The 22,105-nt window shown below is 39.5% G+C and overlaps 1 protein-coding gene across 7 annotated transcripts in view; it reads right to left on the bottom strand.

Annotated features, from left to right (window-relative positions):
* The window catches only part of LTBP3 (latent transforming growth factor beta binding protein 3), a 165,796-nt gene that overhangs the window by 30,198 nt on the left and 113,493 nt on the right, over positions 1-22,105 (bottom strand). For all 7 annotated transcript variants that reach the window (XM_033953910.1, XM_033953909.1, XM_033953906.1 and 4 more), the window contains one exon: positions 908-1,036. In XM_033953910.1, coding sequence (XP_033809801.1) covers positions 908-1,036 — 129 coding nt within the window. The remainder of the gene's footprint in view (positions 1-907; positions 1,037-22,105) is intronic.

A 22,105-nucleotide genomic window follows, 5' to 3' on the forward strand; every position in this document is an offset into this window, starting at 1 on the left:
AAAGTTGTCATTTTTTTAATAAGACATTAACTAATTTTTTTCTGAGGCCCTCCAAGTACCTACAAATATAAAATGTGGCCCTGCAAAGGGTTTGAGTCTGAGACCACTGCCCTAGGAATACTAGTCACACACCACACAGCCCTATTGTTTTAGCCCTTCTTGTTCCTCTTTTCTATAATAATTTGTAGCTCTATCCCTCCTTCCCTGAGCCTCAAATAAGTTAAAGTTGATGTCTGTTTTTATATATTCTTTTCCCCCTATTTTTATTATGGAAATCGCTTAAATATTTTATAAGCGTATCAAATTTTTAATAAAACTTGAAAAACTTGATACTGCAAACCTTCACAATTTCTGTGCTAGACTAATCCAAGAAAAGTGCCTGCAACAGTGTGCTCTGCACCCTCACAGTAGTGAATGACATGTGGCCAAATTTTTCCCTGTCCCCACAGGAATTCATTGTCCCGTCCCCGCGAGTTCTTTTCCTGTCCCTGCCCCATTCCTGCAAGCTCCGTCCTCATCTGCACAAGCCTCAAACACTTTAAAATCGTAAGTGTTCGAGGCTTGTGCGGTTACGGCAGAGCTTACAGGAATGGGGCAGGGACAGCAACAAAACGTTCCTGCGGGGACGGGACAAATCTGTCCCTGTGTCATTCTGTAACTCACAGCCACAATGCCAGTTATATCCAGGGATGCTACTACCTGACCACTCCATATCACCTTCCTTACAATCAGTTGTATCAGACTTAGTTAGGAACAATCTGTCTGGCATCGCATGCCCCATTTCTGACACTATTATACCAAATGTACCCATGAACACTATTCCCCCCCCGCCTCCTTACTGGGCCAGACATTTCAATAAGATTGCCATTCCAACCTTCCCTCCCTCCCTCCGTAGCATGCTTCTTACCTTCACAGCTGTGACGATCCTCAGATGACGCAAAGCCTTCATCGCAGACACAGATGAAAGAGCCATCAATGTTTTCACACACACCATGGGGTCCACAACGATTGTGGCTCAGGGTGCACTCGTCGATATCTGGAGTTCAATGAGAAGGAGAGCATCAGTCAATCGGAGAAGAAAAAGTGGCTACATGAGTGAGAAGATGTGTTTTGGAAAGGTCTTTAGCAACGCCTTTAAGAAGATGACATTCTCAAAGTAAGGAGAGACTAGCAATCTACCCAAACTGCAATGCAAATTAGATCAGTATGCCCAAAAAGAAGATGAAAGAAAACTACGAAGAGGCAGAGTAGTCAACAGTTCAGAGAGTGGTCGCTCAAAACAAAATACCTGAATAAACACAACACAAAAGAGTGCATAGAATTAGAATAATAAAGCGTTAAGGTGCCCTCAGGGTGAGGGGGCAGCGAAAGGAGACAATACTCCAGCGCTTCTCATCCTCAGGTAGAGGTGACAAACCTCCACCCGCACACCATCATCGGGAAATGGCTGTCACTCATTCAAGTGTGCTTGCGAGCAGTGTTCCCGCTAAGCTGCGCTGGCGTGCGCTGGTGCACAAAATATTACATCGCAGCGCACAAGTTTCTCGTCACAGCGCACGGCGTACGGCAGATGGCAGGGCGGCGAGAGGAGAATCGGGCGAGTTGGCTCATAACTTGCTGGCGCCCGATATTTTTAGCTCACAGCGAAAAAAGTTTGCTCACAACACCCGCCCGCTTAGAGGGAGCACTGCTTGCGAGTCATTATTAAATAAGCACAGCTAAAAAGGTGTTTAACCACTGCACTGGCAAAATGTGGATTGCTCAGTCTGATTAAAAAGTTCCTTCAAATCAGACCAGGCTGCAATATTAGTGATATTTTTTGACTGGGTTTGCAGATATTGATCAAGGGAATCTCTGTCTGGAACACTTGACCTCCACCCCCACGGAATATCGCAACGCAACGAGGGTGGACAAACCATGCAGCCAGTGCCCTGATACCCCAAGGGATCTTACACAGGGAGCCCACAGCCTGCACTCAAGCCAATGAGAAACTCAGAAGGCAAGCTGGCTCTCAGGAATGGACCCCGAATCCAGAAGTCTCACAGCAAGTTGGCTTCCTAGGTCCACCCGAAGGCTTGCCCTGAAGGCTGCAATCCGGCTCAGTGGAACCTTCGTCCGTAGAGGATCCCCCAAGAATGGTATAGCCAGGGTAGGAGGTGCCCAGAGCAGTGGGGCCCCCCCGTGCTCACCTCTTTGCCCCCTCCCTCCTTCCACGCCAACCCCCTAGCTCCTTCCGTGCCCCCATGCCACACTCACGTCCTCCCCACCCCTATATCCCTTTAAATCTTCACCAGCGTGAGCAGCTTCTCTTTCCTGCTGCTCATGCTGGCGTTGGCTGGCTCCACGACCTTGAAATGATTTCAGAGGAAGCCAGGCCGGTGCAAGCAGCAGGCTAGAGTAGTTGCTCGCACTGGTGAACATTTTAAACAGGCACCGGTGGGGGGAGGGGGGCCAGGTCCGAGCATGGCATAGGGGGGTGGATCAGTGCCAATGCACCCATCAAGACGGCACCTGGGGCAATTCGTCCCCCCCTTACTATGCCACTGGGTCTCAGAGCAAAGCTTCAGAAAAACAAACTTAAGACCGAAAGGAAAAGAAAAACTAAGTAGAGCAGATCAAAACACTCCTGCATGGTTCGTTCGCAGAAGAAAAACTGGACGTGGGCACTGTGCTCCACCTCTTTATGGGAGGTGCTCAAAACTGTAAGTATTCACACTTCTGTAAGTCCAGTTTATGGGAACGGATTGATCCCCAAACGTAAGAACTCCTGAGTAGATGTAACAGAAAATGCATTATTGTATTTTGAGAGGACAGTGCAGCAGCAGAGATCACCCAACAAGCCACATGTTCTAGATCAGTGTTTCTCAACCCTGCCTGGGGACCCCCCAGCCTGACGGGTTTTCAAGATATCCCTAATGAATATGCATGAGAGAGATTTACATACCTGTCACTTCCATTATATGCAAATCTCTCTCATGCATATTCAGTAGGGATATCTTGAAAACCTGATTGGCTGGGGGGTCCCCAGGACAGTGGCTGGGGGATCCCCAGGACAGGGTTGAGAAACACTGTTCTAGATTCAATTATCATCTGCTCTGTCAGGATATGTCAGTTATCAGAGGTTTTGCCAGTAATTTTTTTGGTTTGTAGCCCTATCACCCCTGCTCTGTATTCCTTTGCTTTTTCATACTGATGTTCTTAAGAGTCTCTGATCAATTCAATCTAAGTCCAAAATGAGAATACAATAAAGTGGTTTGGTTCTTGCTCGTTTACCTTTAATTAACACAGCCCGGGGGGCGCTATTGAGCCAGGAAGCAAGATGGTCGCATGATTTCCTCTCTCCTCCACAGTGTGCTAAAACATCGATTTGGAGCAAGTTTATTCTGAAACTTTCTTTGAAAAAACTAACCTTCTTTATGCTATAAGATGTCCACTAGTAAATCAGCTAAATCTGAAAGCTCTCCGACCCAAACTGCAGGATCTAAAAGGTCCAAACAAGATCCTCCCTCACCGGAGAAACCGTCAACAAGTAAGTCCATGGCCACCTCAACTGATGCAGTATTGGATGAACTACGGGCTTTAAAAGATCTTATCACCAAACAATACGATATCACCTGTGAAATGAAATCAGACATAAACTCACTTACTGCTTCCTTTACTTCCTGCGTGGCATGTGTGGAATCCTTGGAAAACAGAGCCGACATGGCGGCGCTCTCCTTTGCTCAATTCGAAACGCAAGTACAGCAAAGCTTTAAAAAAATCGATCAGGATATGGAGGATCTTTGTAACCGAAACCGTCGAAATAATATTCGAATTATTGGATTACAAGAAAATTCTGAAGGTTCTGACATGATTCAATTTCTTACTGATTCACTACCGAAACTTCTAAACCTCACCGCAGATCTCCCGCTTCAATTTGAGCGGGCTCACAGAGCACCATCTTCCCTGAAGCCTGGATTTACGAGGCCGAGACCGATTGTGGCCAAACTGTTACGCTACCCACAAGCTCTTCAGATTTTAACTGCTGTGAAAACACAAAAGAATCTAACATATGCTGGAAAAAAACTTTTAATTGTTCCCGACTTGGCAAAAACCACGGCGCGAAAGCGAAAATCCTTCCTGGAACTGCGAGCACGGCTGAAATCTATGGGGGCACGTTATGGCTTACAATACCCTGCCCGAATGATAGTAACAATTAACAACTCGACGAGGCATTTTGAATCGCCGGAGCTCCTTCAAACCTTTTTAGACAACCTGCAATCGCAAGGAATGTCATCCACATGAAAATCTTGCCTACATTGAAGCTTTACTGTCTGCCCTTTTCTGCTCTCCTACTGACTGAAAGAAAAAACATCTTTTTTTTTTCTTTGCCTCCTGTCGCTGGATCCTGCCCTCGCCTCTACGGATCTTCAAGAGCTTTTTTGTTACTTCATGCTGCATGTGTTTCTGAACTACTTTCATCGACGGACCTTATTACCTCCTACTTTGAATTTGATTTCGTACTATACTGCTTATTTTAATAATATTGCCTTTTCAATTTGCACTAGAGATTTAGCTTTAATAAGTTTCTCTAGACTCCTAAGCTGCTTCTTTCTGATCTCTCTGTATAATTATTTTTGCTACTTTTCCCCTTATTTAAATATCCTTTCTATCTCATCCCTTTACTTTACTATTACTTAAATTTCTCTTTTAGAAGATCCTTTCTGTCTTCTTAATACATGTTCTTATTCCTTACTCCTGTCAATCTAACGATTTTCTAGATTCCTTACTCCCCTAATACTCCACTGATATAGGAAAGAATGCTTTTTCGCTACTTTCTGAGTTCCTTAAATCAGAAAACTTACTTTATTATACTTTGCTGCATATATATATGGATTGTTATGTACATAAATTTACTTGGTATTAGTATATAATGAAAGGGGTATCTTAATGGGTAAGAAGGGATAAAAAAAAAAAAATAAAATAATAATAACAGCATCTCTATGTATAAAATGTCTAATCTGAAACATGATGAGATTATTATATATTGTTGTTTGCATTGTTGCTGGAAAGTATGATACATATTGCAATTTGTATGTATATATGAAATTTTAGTGAGAGAAATAGAGATTATTAAGAAAAAGAGAGAAAAATTACAAACACACACAAAAAAAAACAAAACAAAAAAACAAAAAAAAGAGAGGGAACATAATATTTGTATAAGACCATAAATTGATTACTATATGTTCTTATTGGATGTGAGATTGTCAAACACTTACTTAGGAACTTATATGTTTTACTATGATGTTATCTGATTGGGAATTCGTTAAATAAATTCATAGGAACCTGTGTGTTAAGAAATATAAAATTTAATAAAAGGGAAAAGAGAGATAGAAAAAAAGGAAATAAAAAAAAAAGGGGGAATAGGGAAAAAAAAAAAAACCAAAAAAAAAAAAAAAACTTATAAAAAAATAAATATTAAAGATTATTAAAAGATCTATAAACTATATATAAAGGAAAAAAAAAAATTAAAAAAAAAAAAGGGGGGAGAAGGGACAAAATGTCTATCTTTAATAGTAAGTTGTTTTCTGTGTATTACTATTTGATTGTGAGGTAGTTACATAAATTTATAGAAGTTGGTGTATTATGAAATATAAGAAATACATATTCAATGCAAAAATAATATAAACAAAAAAAAAAAAAAAAAAAAAAAATAAGGGCCAATAATTATAATAATAAAATAATAAACAAAAAAAAAACAAAAAATAAAATATAAAAAAAACAAAAAACAAAAAAAAATCCAATAATAAATTAGGACAAGAGTTTAATAAATAGAGAATTTACAAGGAAAAATTTAAAAAATACATATAATTAAATAAAAAAAAAAAAAAAAAAGGTAGCTCCAATTTGAGTAGAATACTTTTCTACTGGTGAAGGGAGGAGTCATGTGTACCTTTGCTTCTCCTGATTGATGGCTCCGTTCTTCTTTTTTGTTCTATTTGGCTGGACTTTTTTAGTCCTTTTTGCCTACTGTTCTGAGTTCAAAGGTTTACTCTGTTTGTCAGAGGTTTTTCTTTTTCTTTTTAAACAAGGCATATTGCTCTTCCTTTTTTTCCAACAGCATCCTCGAAAATACTTTCTTTTTCTTAATGATTTTCTAGTGCCCACACACATAATGTATAACTATAAGTAATCACTCACCACTCACTGTAGTCTCATGGAACGTTAATGGTTTAAATAATCCCATTAAAAGAAAAAAAGTTTTATTACAACTGAGGAGAAAACAGCCAGATATCATAATGTTACAAGAAACTCACCTTCCATCAACTTCCATTTTAACAAAACCATGCTCATGGATAACTATGGCAATCGATTCTCCTTCCAACGGAAGAAAAGGAGGTGTATCCATATTATTCTCTTCATCACTTCAACCCAAATTCATTGATCAAAAAATTGATCCTAATGGTAGATGGATAATAGCCCAAATGGAAATACGCAGTATCAAGCTTTTATTGGTTAATATCTACGCACCTAATAGTGACACCCCAGAATTTTTTCTAAATCTACTTACTGAGATCCAATCTTTCGACCCTTTACCGATTATAATGGCAGGAGATTTCAACCTTCCTTTCGACCTTCATATTGATAAACAATCTTCTTCTAAATCAATTCAACAAAAATCACATATATCCTTCCATTCCCTCATTTCACAATTGCATCTCGCTGACTCTTGGCGTCTTCAACATCCCACGGCTAGAGAATACACTTATCACTCCATTCCTCATAACAGTTTTTCCCGTCTTGACTATATTTTTGTATCTCAACAACTATTGAACTCTCTGGCTAGCTCTTCAATATCCCCTATACTTATATCTGATCATGCTCTGGTGTCGAGTGTTCTCTTTTGGAATGCCAGTCCTACTCCTAAGTCGCCTTTGTGGAAATTGCAGCTTTCTCTTTTAGACGATGAACAAATTGTACAAAGAGTCAAACTTTTTATTGAAAATTATTTTCAACAAAATCCTGTCATTGATACCAATCCTTTAACAACGTGGGAGGCCTTTAAAGCTTCCTTAAGAGGAGAATTTGTATCTATTGCTTCGTATAAACGTAAAACTGAACAAGCAGATCTAATTAATTTAGAGACTCAGATCTCAGATTTGGAATCTAAATTTTCTCTGTCAAAAAATCCTATTCAATACAACACTTTATGTCAACTTAAATACCAATACAATTCCATCCTCTCGAAACAGGCTGGAATGCAAATTTTTCTAACTGAAGCTAAATATTATGCTGAAGGTAATAAAAGTGGTAAAATGTTGGCCTCTTATCTGAAACGGAAAAAGAGTAAGTTGCAAATTCCGGCTATCCAAAATAATGATCATATTAATGTTACTTCCTATGCAGGAATTCTGAAAGAATTTAAGACCTTTTACTATAATTTATATAAATCTGACTCTTCTTCTATATCATCCTCGCTTTCTGCTTTTTTTACAAAATCTAAATAGACCGACCTGGACTCCTTCAGACTCTGCTAATCTAGATAAATCAATTGATATTGACGAACTGCGTCTTGCGCTGAAACAATTACAGTCTCGCCAATCTCCTGGAGCAGATGGAATCCCAGTAGAGTTCTATAAAATATTTCAAAATGACTTACTTCCTCATCTCCTTCAGTTATTTCAATACTTAACGCCCAATACTGTTCTCAACAGTCGTTTTTCGGAAGCAATAATCACAGTTATTCCAAAACCTAATAAAGATTCTCTCTTCGTACAAAATTATAGACCTATTTCACTTCTAAATGTTGATTATAAAATATATGCAAAAATTTTAGCCAATAGACTTAAAATATGTATTCATAAAGTTATACATCCTAATCAAATAGGCTTTATGCCTGGTAGACTCATATCTGATAATACTAGACTGTTTTTTCATCTATCTCACTTGGCAAAATCCTTTCAACACCCTGTTATAGCTCTATCTTTGGACGCTGAGAAAGCCTTTGATAGGATTGAATGGAATTATCTTTTTAGTGTTTTGGAGTGGTTTGGTGCAAATACTTCCTTTATACAAATGATCAAGGTATTATATACAGCTCCTTCAGCTAGAATTATTGCAAATAACACACTTTCTGACTCCTTTACCCTGCATAGAGGAACAAGACAGGGCTGTCCTCTGTCACCCTACTTATTTAACCTAGCGCTTGAGCCTTTGCTTATTCGTATTCGCCAAAATTCACAGATATCTGGCGTAATATGTGGTTCTTCAGATATCAAACTCTCTGCATATGCAGATGATGTTTTTCTCTATCTTTCTGACCCTGAACATTCCCTTCCAGAACTCCTTCAAATTATTAAGAACTTCTCCTCTTTCTCAGGCTATAAACTAAATCAAGACAAGACTGAGTCTCTTCCTTTGAATATTTATGCTCACTCTTCCCTGGTCAAATCATATAATCTCCAATGGTCCCCAGAAAAATTAAGATACTTAGGTATTGAACTTACTCCTTCCCTCACAGACACTATTGATATAAATATGCATCATATTCTCCAACTTGTTCAAAATTTAATACAGTCTTGGCACCCTCTACATATTTCCTGGTGGGGACGTCTTGAAACCATAAAAATGATGCTTATGCCCAAAGTGAACTATATTCTTCTTATGATCCCGTTTCTCTTCCCAAATTCTTTCTACAAAAAACTTGATACGCTTCTCTCCTCTTTTCTATGGAGTAATAAACAACCACGTATTGCTTTAAACAAACTCAAATCTAATAAGGAAAAGGGGGGGGTTCTTTTCCCTGATTTTCTCACTTATCATAAATCTTTTATTATCCATCAAGGTTTATACTGGTTTGTGGACTCTGATATCTACTCACCAATATGGTTAGAAGTTGAAAAACAAATCATGTTACCTCTCCAACCGCCTGCATATTTGACCGTTCCTCACACTTCTATTGATGATCCTCTCTTAAAAATGACCTCTAAATGCTTACTTGAATTTGACTCACATCTTGAACACTCTTACCTAAAATCTCCATCTCTCTCCCTATGGTTTAATACCAACATACTTATTAATAAGAAATCGTTTCTTTGGAAAGAATGGATAGATAAAGGAATTTTCTTTTTATATGATGTTCTAGATTCTGACTATAAACTGCTTCCATTTAAAATCCTTCAAGAAAAATTTGATTTGTCACCCTCTGCTTTTTTTAAGTGGATCCAACTTAATCATTGTATATCTAGCTCAAAGATTGTTAAATTGCTCTCCTCACAAACGCCCACTATGAATATTATGGCTTTGCAATACTTGACCCTTGGTCATGTTGCATCTAAATTGTATAAACTATTTCTTATGTGGAATGTATCTTCCTGCTCTACTCTTAAAGATATATGGGAAAGAGACTGTGACTCCCAGATTGACAATCAAGCATGGGCACTTCTATGGTCAAAATCATTGCGTACTGTATCATCAGCTAGCGCAACTCAATCTATGTACTTTCTGTATCATAAAGCTGTGTGGACCCCCCACAAACTTCATATTGCTGGTTTATTACCATCTAATACATGTTGGAACTGTGAAAAAGGTAAAGGTTCCATTATACATATGATGTTTGAATGCCCGATAGTTCATTCTTTCTGGACTGATGTCTGGTCTACCATAAAGAAGATTTTTCATATACAAGATAATTTATCATTTTCAATAATAATGTTCAAATCGCACTCTCCTAATATAACTTTGCTAGATAATTATAAAAAACTCTTTGATATATTGATAACATTGGCACAAAAATTGATCCTAACTAATTGGAAAACATCGACTCTCCTTGACTCTCACCACTGGTGGAATTCAGTGTTGCAGCACCATAAATTCGAATTTATGTTATATAGATATAGAGGACAGTTCAAACAAATGTCCTCAATCTGGTCCCCTCTATCTTTATACCTGCAAGATGCCTGTAGCTAATGTATGTTCTGCTATTTGCTGTATTATTTGTAAATGTTCACGCAATATGCCTTTTATGTATATCATACTTGTGTATATCATATATGTAATTCATATATTAATGCCTTCTTACTTTTATGTTTTATTGAAATTTCAATAAATTTTCTTGGGAAAAAAAAAAACACAGCCCTGGAATGAGCCCATAGAGTTTCTTCACCCCATGTGACATCGTAAAACCATCAACAAAACTCCACTATTTGTGCTGCTACCAGTCTTAAGGTGCATCAGTGAGTTTCTGTATCTGTACATTGCTGCACAAGTATCTTGCTGTTACTCCCATTTCAGGGGCACACCGAGAAATCCACGCATGACAATTGCACCCCGACAAATGCGCACACCAAAGAAGGAACATTTGAAAAGCATACATACATTGTGCAACTCTGAATCTGCCATAAGTGGATATCAGGAAGGCCCTGATTTGCTCAGACTCCTCAGGCCCCATCCCTTGGAAGGGGCTTGAGGCACATCAAGGCCCTCCCAAGGGACAGGGCCTGAGGATTCTGAGCATATCAGGGCCTTCCAGATATCCACTTATGTAAAGGGTTCCCATAATCATAATGTAAACCTTACCCTAACACTAGATACCAAGTGAATCTTTTAAATGTAGGGGGGTCCCCCCCCCCCCAAAAAAAAAGGGTTACTTTGTAACCCTCAAAAAGACAAAATAGTATCCACATGTGGATTGTGATTGGGGCAGTATGGAGCACAATTGTCGGGGTGCATTTGTCAGGGCGCAAATGACTTGCGCGCATTTGATGGGTCACAGTTTCAGGAGTGGAAGGCTTTAGAAGAGTATGCCAAATGCTTGCCTATAACACCAAAAGGTTCAGTATTTTAAAAAAGCTGAGCTTGCTCCTAAGTTAGACTCTTCAATCTGTGATCTATTTTTAGCCAGACTTTAGGATCTTAAGTTTTCACCTGAAAATTCATCTTAATTTAGGAGCTTAAAACTTATGGGGCTCATAAGGGATTTCTTAGGCTGGTTGTGGTCCAGTGTGGGGAACGTTTCCTTTTGGCAGTGTAGTGGTGGATTTAGCCGGCAGGTTGAGGACAGCACTCTGCATTTAGCATGTGCAAGGGAATCGCTACCACAAATTGATGGAAGAATTATCCCACCATCTAAACAGAAGGCAGGCCCTGAAGGCTCACCATAAGATGAGCAGGTTGTGTATGCTCCAATCAGGGGTGTCAAAGTCCCTCCTCGAGGGCCGTAATCCAGTCGGGTTTTCAGGATTTCCCCAATGAATATGCATTGAAAGCAGTGCATGCAAATAGATCTCATGCATATTCATTGGGGAAATCCTGAAAACCCGACTGGATTCCGGCCCTCGAGGACCGACTTTGACACCTGTGCTCCAAGTGATTAACTTGTACCAGCGATCAGGACATGTGGAAAACCTGCAGACTGTGAACACAGGACTGCTGACTCAATGACAGTTTGTAAATGCAGCACCTCCTAGGACTGAAACAGCAGATGAACAGACCATTTTTCTGAAGGCCATTCTCTTAGTTATTTCATCTCTCTTTGTCTGAAATCAGTTGAAAACCAAGTTTATTCTTCTGTCCTTGTGAGATCTGGCAGTGCTCCCAAAATGTCTCAAGAATCAGCACTCACTTTGGCTGATGGCTTAGGGACAGAAATGCCTGCAGTGGCAACATGTCTGAGGTACCAGATAACAAGTCAGATATTTCTGAGTTGGTGAGAAATGCTGCCAAGGACAGACATCCGTAAGCGGTGAATGATTTAAGTCTGAAGTTTAAGTTCTGGATGATTGGGTAATGAAGTGAAATTAACATGGATGAACTGGATGACTCTAGGATTCATTTTCAGAAAAGGATAAATAATCTGAGACAGTGAGCAAAGAGATAAAGGGAAAACAGGACGATCCTTAGAACCAGTGTAAGAACACTGGGAAAACTGGAAACACTTTCTGCGCTGGCATACAGCTACAGCTAATGCAAAAACACTGCAAAAAGACTAATATTCAGACTAAAAAATTTGATCATTATCCAAAGAGACTAATGTATCCATCAGAGTTTGCTCTGCTTTGGTTAATAAAAACCAGTTCTTGACACTTGAGTCGCTGCTATGGGATCCTTCCAGCTTAATGAATTTCCCTTTATTCTTGGGTCTTTTAACACATCTTCTAATCTAATCTGTCATCTCTGGGTCACTCTATGCCTAAATTTAAGGCGACTTACAATTTAGAAAATCACAACAAGAATAGGATGCTAGGGAACTAGAGAGAGGAGTTGCTAAGTGGAAGTCTTCGGGGAGGTCGAAGAGAACAATATGGAGAATCACAAAACACCGAGGACACCGAGCTCTCATAAAATACATACTGAGGTACTGATACAGGAATACACTAAACTGAAAAACCTTATCAGTACATTTCTAAAGCATATACATGCAGTCGCATCTGAAAAACCCAACAGCAATCCATTTTCTGTTGGCATTTTCTACAAGCTACCTAATTCCACCAACCTGAATCCCCTGGCAGACAAGTCATATCCAGTATTGGGACACTCAGAAAGGACATATCTGAATTTCTAGAGCACAGTTTTAAACCTCCAGTACACAAGACAAACAGCTTCAAACATTACAGCAAGACTTTCTGAACAAGTTAAAGAACATCAAGCATTCCTGGTCACAATGGATACAGAATCATTATACAACAACATTCTACAGGTACATGGCATAATTGATTGTGACAAATTTCTAAAGGCATCTGCTCAGGACCACTACACTTCCCCCTCCGTATTCGCAAATTCCGTATCTACGGATCTGCTTATTTGCGGTTTTAAACCAAAAAAATGCATTTTCATTTTTCAGGCTATTTTAAGCCCTGTAAGTCCCCCCTTTATGCCTTACCTGGTGGTCTAGAGGATTTTCGGGACAGGAGCGATCTTCCCACGCTCCTGCCCCGTGCAGATTGCTCACAGGAAATGGCTCGAGAGACTACAGGAGCTCAAGGCAGCCATTTCCTGTGAGCGATCTGCATGGGGCAGGAGTGTGGGAAGATTGCTCCTGCCTTAAAACCCGCTAGACCACCAGGTAAGGCTCAAGGGGAGCTTTCAGGGCTTAAAATAGCTGGGGGAAGCGGGGGGTTAGGGGCAGAACCGGCCTGAAACTTATTCGCGGTTTTTTAATATTCGCGGGACGGCTCTGCCCCTAACCACCGCGAATAGGGAGGGGAAAGTATATACACATCGAACACTAGCATACAATTGACAAAGTGGTGGTGTAGGCAGGAGGATGCTAAGCTTATAGAGAGAGGCGTAACCAGCTGGAGAAAGGAGGTGTTGCTGCTGTACAGGTCGTTGGTGAGGCCCTACTTGGAGTATTATATTCAGTTTTGGAAGCTGTATCTGGTCAAAATTATAACAAGACTTGAAGCGGTCCACAGGAAAGCAACAAAAATGGTAGGGGGATTGCGCCAAAAGTACAAGAAGAGACTGGAGGAGAGGAGGGACAAGGGTGAAACGATACAGACATTTAAATATTTGAAAGGTATTAATATAGGACCAAATCTTTTGCAGAGATGGGAAATTGGAAAAACTAGAGGACATACAATAAATTGAGGTTGAGAGGTGGTAGACTTATGAGTAATGTTAGGAAATTCTTTTTCATGGAGTGGGCGGTGGATGCCTGGAATGCCCTCCCGAGGGAGGTGGTGGAGAGGAAAACTGTGATGGAATTCAAAAAAGCATAGGATGAATTAGAATATGAATGGACTAACTTTCACGGTCTGAATCATGCAAAGGAGATGGTTTGGATAGGCTGGAGTGAGCATCAACAGCAATACCTGTAGTTGGAACCTATACACAGTACCTGGTAGACTGCTAAGGTCTATGGCCTAGAAATAACAAAGAAAAAGACATTTTAATTTAATCATGAAATTGTGATTACAGGACAGGCTGGATGGACCATAACTACTTCACCTTTAACATCTGCCTACAGATCATGGGCACTTCAATGGGCATCATGATAGCACCAAGGCACAGCTGGAAGAGACATTTTTGAATGAATTACAAAGTATATCTTTCAAATATTACTGGAACATTGAAGACATTTTTCTGATTTGGACTAAATGAGAAGAGAGTCAGTTTCACAGGTCTTTGAAAGCATTCAGATTCAAAATAGAATAGTCCACAAAAACTGTTAAAGTTTTGGATACTGGAGTTTGTTAACAGTGGCCCTCTATGAACAACTGACTGACAAATGCAGCCATCTTCACAGCTCCAGCTTCTACCCTTCTTATAGACCAGTGTCTCTCAAACTATATGCCACGGCACAGCGGTGTGCCTCTAATAGATTCTGGGGTGCCACGAGAGAATCTAGGATTTTACTTTCTTTTTTAAAACTCCCTTCAAGTTCAAGTTTCAAGCTTATTAAAATTTGATATCCCACATTATCAATATTCAAAGCGGTATAACAAAAGTTTAAAATAACAAAACACAGCGTCTAAAAGGAGAAAGCACTAAACCAAAGGACAGAACAAAAGACAAGGTCAAACGAATAGACCATGACCAACTGGAACAAGAGGAAAAGGGGAAGAACTACAATATTTGTATTGTAAAGAACAAAATCAGAAAAAAACAAAAGGTGGTGAGGATAAGAAGAACAGCCAATGTGGTCTGTCAAACGTAAACTTAAAACAACCTTAAAAGGACGGTCATGCTTCAAAGGCGTCTTTAAAAAGAAATGCTTTTAAACTAGATTTTAAATTATCTAATGATGTAATCTCTCTTAAATAGTTTGGAGCCGAGTTCCAAAGTGAAGGAGCAGTAACGGAGAAGATATTAGTTCTCATGGTATTGATGTGCCTTAGTGAGGGTACCGAAAGCAGATTTTGGTTAGAGGATCGGAGAGAGCGCTGAGAAGAGTGGGGGATCAAGAGCCTATTAATAAATTTGGCTGACCTGTGACTCTAGTTTTGAATGTCAATAACATAATTTTGTAAATAATTCAATGTTCAATGGGCAGCCAGTGTGCTTTAAAACGGGAGAGGAGTGACATGATCAAATTTTCTTGCATTGGAAATTATTTTTATAGCAGTGTTTTGAACAATTTGTAAACGCCTAATTTCTTTCTTGGTGATTCCTTTGTATAGGGCATTACCATAGTCCAGACATGAGATAAACACTGCAGGAGGGTCAAGTAACTTGGCAAAAGAACTTCTCATACGAAGACAGTAGAAACATTTCTGAACTGCGAAGCTTATTTGATCATGAAAAGATAATTTACCATTGAGGATGACCCCCAGTAACTTAATAGTCTGGACAGTCTGAATTGGGATGGATTTAAGTTCAATAGGAGAGGATAAAGTTAGGACGTCCTTAATTGGAAAAAACATAGTTTTTGTTTTATTATTGTTAAGCGATAACATGTTAGAACTGAGCAATTGCTAATTTTCTCTAGTTTTTGGTTGATTATGGAAATGTCGTCTGGATTGTCGGGTTAACTGAATATCGTCTGCGTATGCAAAAACTGAGAAACCAATGGATTGCCCTAGAGTGATTAATGGGGCTAGGAAGATGTTAAATAGAAGTGGGGAGAGTATTGAGCCTTGTGGAATGCCAAATTCATATGGAAAACTGTCTGAGGTAGTGCCATTGAAAGTAACTTTTGATGAATGGTCCTTAAAGTATGAGATGAACCAGTCTAAGACTTGGTCAGAAATGACTATTTCCTGAAGACAATGGTCTACTATATCGAATACAGATGATAAATACAGTAATAAATGGTCTACTATATCGAATACAGATGATAAATCCAAGGAGATGAGCAGAACAGATTTATGATGATCCAGATGATAGATAATATTGGTAGACAAGCCCTTAAGTGAATGTTCCTTTGAGTTGTGTTTATGGAAATCTGTTTGGTTTGGAGGAAGCACATTAGTATTTTCAACAAAGTCTGAGATTTGAGCGAAGATGACCTTCTCTGTGATTTTGGCTAAAAAAGAAATATTAGAAATTGGGCGATAATTGGTTTTATCTGATGCATTAACTTTATGATCTTAAATAGAAGGATAAATGATCACTTCCTTCCAGTGTTTCGAGATGGTGCTTGTGATTAGAACAGTACAGACAAAATCAAGTATGTTGGGACCAAAGATTGAAAAGAAACGTTTCAGGATGTATGGGGGAATGATTTCTGAACTTATTCCTTTTATGTTCATTGTGTCGATAATTTGTTGGATCTCCAATATTGAGGGGATCTTAAAGCGAGAACATTTGGAAAAAGATAGGCTAGGAAGATTCTGGTCATATGAGGACGAAACAGTTGAAATAGTTTGGGCCGTAAATTGGAAGGAAGCTCTGATTTTCATTATTTTATCAGTAAAAACGGGCTGCCAATGTCTGTGCAGAAGATAACTGTAATGATTCAAGATGTTCTTGGTTTTTTGAAGTCGGAGAGCAAACGATCCCATAGAGCATAGCCGTGTTTTTTTGCATTTGATATTTGTTTTGAGTAGTAGAGTGACTTTGATTGTAGAATTTTTGACATAAAAAGCGGCATGTTCCTTGTACAGACGGGGCCCTCTGCTTGTTATTACTATGCCAGTGGAGGGTGCGAGAGGAGGAGAGGAGCCGACACCAGCTGCCTGCCTACAGGACATGTCTCTTGCCACGAGAAACACATCCAGTAGGCAGACAGCTGGCACCAGCGCCTCTCTTCGCAGCACACCCAGAATCTCACTGCATCACACAGTTTGCGATACACTGCTTTACCTCTTAAATAGTATTTACACTTCCCCTTCCATATTCGCGGGGGTTAGGGGCAGAGCCAGCCCGCGAATATGGAAAAAATGCAAATAATATTCGGGCCGGTTCTGTCCTTATCCTCGGCTTCCCACAGCTATTTTTAGCCCTGTAAGCCCCCCCCCTTAAGCCTTCCCTGGTGGTCTAGCGGGTTTTCATGCAGGAGCGATTTTCCTACGCTCCTGCCCAGTGCAGATCGCTCACAGGAAATGGCTGCCTTGAGCTCCCGTAGTCTCTCGAGCCATTTCCTGTAAGCGATCTGCACGGAGCAGGAGCGTGGGAAGATCGCTCCTGCCTGAAAACCCGCTAGACCACCAGGTAAGACTTAAGCAGGGGGGGGGGGGGGCGCTACAGGGCTAAAAAAAGCCCAAAATATTAAAGTTTATTTTTTGGTCAAAAATCGTGAATAACCAAATCCGTAGATACGGAATTCGCGAATACGGAGGGAGAAGTGTATTTATTTGTCAGAACTTGCAATACTGCCTTTAACTGCAACAAATGCGGATCAAAGAGGTTCACAGTTTAAAATACAAGTTAAGAAAAGAACACCAAAATATGATAGGAGAGTAACAATCAACCGTCTATCAATAAAATTAAAAACAAGAAATATGAACATTGAGCTAACAAAATAATACTCAGGTTATGCCATCCACCCCATATCCCAACAGTACAGTTAAATTTCATTGAATGCACTTTTTTCTTTTTTATAATTCTTTATTCATTTTCAAGCTTACAATAAGTGTGAAATATATTCAAACAAATTAACAATAAATACATCACTTAATAATTATCATTGGTACAAAACATAAACTCTTTATCACCCTCCCTTCCCACCTCCACCTCCCATATAATCAAATATCTTATAGAATACGTAATAGTAAAATAACCCTCCTCTCCCCCTCACTATTGTACTTGTAAATTTAAGGGAAACAATGTCATCTAATCAGTACAATATATTGTTAATGGCTCCCACACATCTTGAAATTTCCTGAAACATCCCCGCTGTATTGCAATAAATCTCTCCATTTTATAAACATGACATAAAGAATTCCACCAAAAATTATAATTTAATCTACTCCAATCCTTCCAATTGTACGTAATTTGTTGAATGGCAACACCAGTCATTATGAGTAATAATTTATTATTGTTCATAGAAATCTGACTTTTTGCTCTCATTGCCATACCAAAAAGCACAGTATCATATGATAATGCCACTGGGTTATCTAATAAACAATTAACTCTCGGCTGATTTGAGCGTGAATAGAATGGCCGAGAGTCCACCGCCCTGACGCAGCCACACAGCGACCAGCGGAAGCGGACCAGCAAAGACAGCTGGAGTTTCATCATAAACATTTTCCTTGCATAAGCTAAGTTCTATACTTCACTTTTTTGAGTATTCAGTTATAAGACATTGGTGAATTGCTAGGCAGGAGGAGGACAGGGGCCGATGAGCTTATTTCCCTGTCTAGTGCGGTTGTGTAGTTAACTTTCTGACAACGCACGGGGATTTGAGGCCTCTCCTCTTATAGACTATTCTTTAAGGACTAAAGCAGTCTGAGATATTTCTAATGAAAGAATACTTTTCGCTGTTTCCATTTTTTGAAGTTATTTAAAGTGTGACAGAGGTATTTTTGTGAGAACCCCACTATTTACCCTTCTCCGTTAAGAAAATTGATCATTTAACCCTATTTTCTGTTTTCTATCTTTTAACCAGTTCTTACTCCACAATAGGACATTATCTCCTATCTCACGACTTTCTAATTGCCTCAGAAATCTTTCACGTCAATGCCTTTTGAAAATCCAAATATACAATATCGACTGGCCCACCTTTATTCACCCCTTCGAAGAACTGTAGAAGTTGGTGAGGCAACATTTCCCTTGACTAAATGCATGTTGGCTTTATCTCATTAATCCACGCTTATGTATATGCTCTGTAATTTTTTTTTCTTTATAATATTCTCTACCATTTTGCAGTGGGACCTATTTACTAATAATGTGTGTAAATGATATTAGCATGCATTAAGATGGTAAAATAGCCTGAAAATTGACTAGGAAATATCTGCTCTTGTACAAAGAAAAAAAAACCAGAGTGAGTATCAACACAGTAATATACAATCCAGAGCTGGCAAAAAAAAAAAAAGAGAGAGAAATCATAAAATATGTAAACACCCTATTTATGGAGGATGAGTCATTGAAAGATCTTCCCACCAATACTGTTTTTCTAAAATTCCACACATGCTCTATCATCCTTCACCACCAAGGGGAAAACCCAACAAGAGTGTCTACACTTCCCCTGCTTTTCTACAGAGAATCACTTAGAGGGAGAAGTTATCAACATGGGCTACCATTTAGCGAATGACATGGGGACAAATTTTTCCCCATCCCCGCAAGAACTCATTTTCCCATCCCGGAGAATTCTTTTCCTGTCCTTGCCCCATTCCTGCAAGTTCCGTCCTCATCTACACAAGCCTCAAACACTTTAAAATCAGAAGTAGCAACATTCTAGAGCTCAGATTGCGATGTCATAATGCCCCATTCCACCAATGCCTAAGCCCTGTCCTCATCTGCACAACCCGCAAACACTTTAAAATCAGAAGTAGCAACATTCTAGAGCTCAGATTGCGATGTCATAATGCCCCATTCCACCAATGCCTAAGCCCTGTCCTCATCTGCACAACCCGCAAACACTTTAAAATCAGAAGTAGCAACATTCTAGAGCTCAGATTGTGATGTCATAATGCCTCATTCCACCAGTGCCTAAGCCCTGTCCTCATCTGCACAACCCGCAAACACTTTAAATTCATAAGAAGCAACATTCTAGAGCTCAGATTGTGATGTCATAATGCCTCATTCCACCAATGCCTAAGCCCTATCCTCATCTGCACAACCTGCAAACACTTTAAAATCATAAGTAGCAACATTCTAGAGCTCAGATTGTGATGTCATAATGCCTCATTCCACCAATGCCTAAGCCCTGTCCTCGTCTGCACAAGCCTCAAACACTTTAAAATCAGAAGTGTTTGAGGCTTGAGTGGTTAAGGCAGATCTTTCAAGAATGGGGCAGGGACAAGGACAGCGACAAAACTCACGGGGACAGGGAAATTGAGTTTCTGCGGGGATGGGGAACAATTTGTCCTTATGTCATTCTCTACTACCATTAAGATATGTTATTTATTTATTTATTTTTTTTTTAAAGATATGTTATTTTACTGTTAGCCCCAGCTATTAGTAATTAGCTGGTTGATATTCAAAATGATTTAACCAGGCAGAAATGACTACTGAGTAGTTAAATTGCTTATTCGGGGCTATCCACTAGTTTTAATGGCACTTATTTGGTTATCACCACTTTGAAAATTAGTGGTTAGCACCAAAGTGAAAGTCGGCTATTTTTGGGGTGTTCTGGGAGTGGAGTCAGCATTTGGCGAGTTAAGTGCCAGTACTCAGCACTTAATCAGCCAGTACAACTGTCTAAAAGGGACCATATAAATACAGTCCTATCTCCCTCCCTGGCAGCGTGCAAATCCAAGCTAAAAGCCCATTTTAAAAAAAATCTGTTTTCACCTCCTAACTCCCACTCACTGCTGTCAGATACTTAGAACCACTGTATCATTTCCTCTACCATAATCTTCCCAACCCCGAATGTCCTGTCTAAATTAGATTGTATGCTCTTCTGAGCAGGGACCATCTTATATGTTAAAATGTACAGCGCTGCGTAGGCCTTTCAGCGCTTTAGAAATAATAAATAGCAGTAGTAGTATCTTTATGCGGCAATCCGTGGCTGGTTAAGTTCTGAATATTGCACTTAACTGGCTATGTGTTAGCTAATACCCCAAAACTAGACATTCAGGGGCTGATTCTACAAACAACATTCCGATTGAAAGCGTCGGTAGACATCCTTCCGCCGTCTCACCAGCCAATTTAAAAAAATCTATGCTGTAAAAGACATGTACAATATAGGCATCTGACTCATACCTACAGAATTGTCCAGGCATGCCTACAAACGCCCAAAGCCAGCGCAGGCGTGGTTTCCATCAGAAGTGTAAAAACATGTGTTTATATTTTATTAAATTTTTTTATTTTTGTATCTCGCTTAGTAAAACTAAATAAGCGATTCATCAAAATCCAATAAAAACTTGAAACTGTAAGCATCCCTATGTGTCTCCATAGGTGCAAGACAGATGCCTTAAATGTAGACCTGTAAAATTCTGGCCTAGATTTAAGGCGCTTGTTAGAAAAAAAAAAAAAAAAAGACATGATTCACTAAAGGACGCCGATGCGCAACCGGCACCCACTTCATAGGCAGCTGCCGAGATTGGCGTCCTTTAGAGACTCAGGCCCTCCATGCCAAAGCAGCAGTCAGGAAAAAAGCTCACTGCTGCTAGTTGAATATTTACCTCTAGGTCTCATTGCTGACGATGGGACCCGTGTTAAAAATAGCACACGTTAGTGGTAAAATAACACATCTTAATGGCAGCCCTTGTAGATAACTTACACCCCTTAATCGGAAGCAAAAATAGAACCCAGCAAGTTCCTAACAGCAGCTCAGAAGAGAATGGCTCAAGTCTCTTTAAATGGAACCTAGTAATCCACATTGGAAAGACGTGCAGCGTATAAAGAAGGATCCTACTCACGTTCCCCCTCTGCTGTAGTACGTATTATCCAGTGAAGGATGCTATGCTAGTGAAACAGGCCAGATGTTACTGAAGAATCAACTTTAACAGACACAAATCAGGCACTACAGAGAAGATTAAACCAATACTTCCATGGGGGAGCACTTTTCAGGACCAGACCATTGTATCAATGACTTTATGATCAGGATACTGAAAGGAAAGTGTAACTCTATTCAGAAACCTAAGACTCCACATTAAAATGGTCAGTCATTTTGGGATCTGACAAGAAAGGACTCGAAGACTTGAGTTTCCGAACCCATTATCAGCTATAAAATTCTCTACCCTACCCCCCTCTCACACTATCTTTGTAATGATTTTTATGTAAGATGATTGATTTGGTATAAATGTATGCATATAAACCGGGTGATCAATGTACCGGTAACAAAAGTAAGATTGATTATGGCATAATTATGATATTAATAAATCAGTTTTGTAACACCACTACAGAAGCCCCTATAGCTCTTTATAGAGCCCATGTATTGTAACATCTCTACAGAAGCTCATGTATAACACCTTTACAGAAGCTCATGCAAAACAGCTCTGAATTGACTCCCCAGTCATTAGTAGTGGGTATAGAAGTTCACAATAAACAATTTTCTTGTAATATCATATTTTCCTCATTCTGTTCTAACCTGCAGAAATGTCAGCTCCTAAAAGCACAACAAAAATTATGAATTTCC

This window comes from Geotrypetes seraphini, chromosome 8 (assembly GCF_902459505.1).
Source record: "Geotrypetes seraphini chromosome 8, aGeoSer1.1, whole genome shotgun sequence".
In the NCBI taxonomy this organism is placed as follows: domain Eukaryota; kingdom Metazoa; phylum Chordata; class Amphibia; order Gymnophiona; family Dermophiidae; genus Geotrypetes; species Geotrypetes seraphini.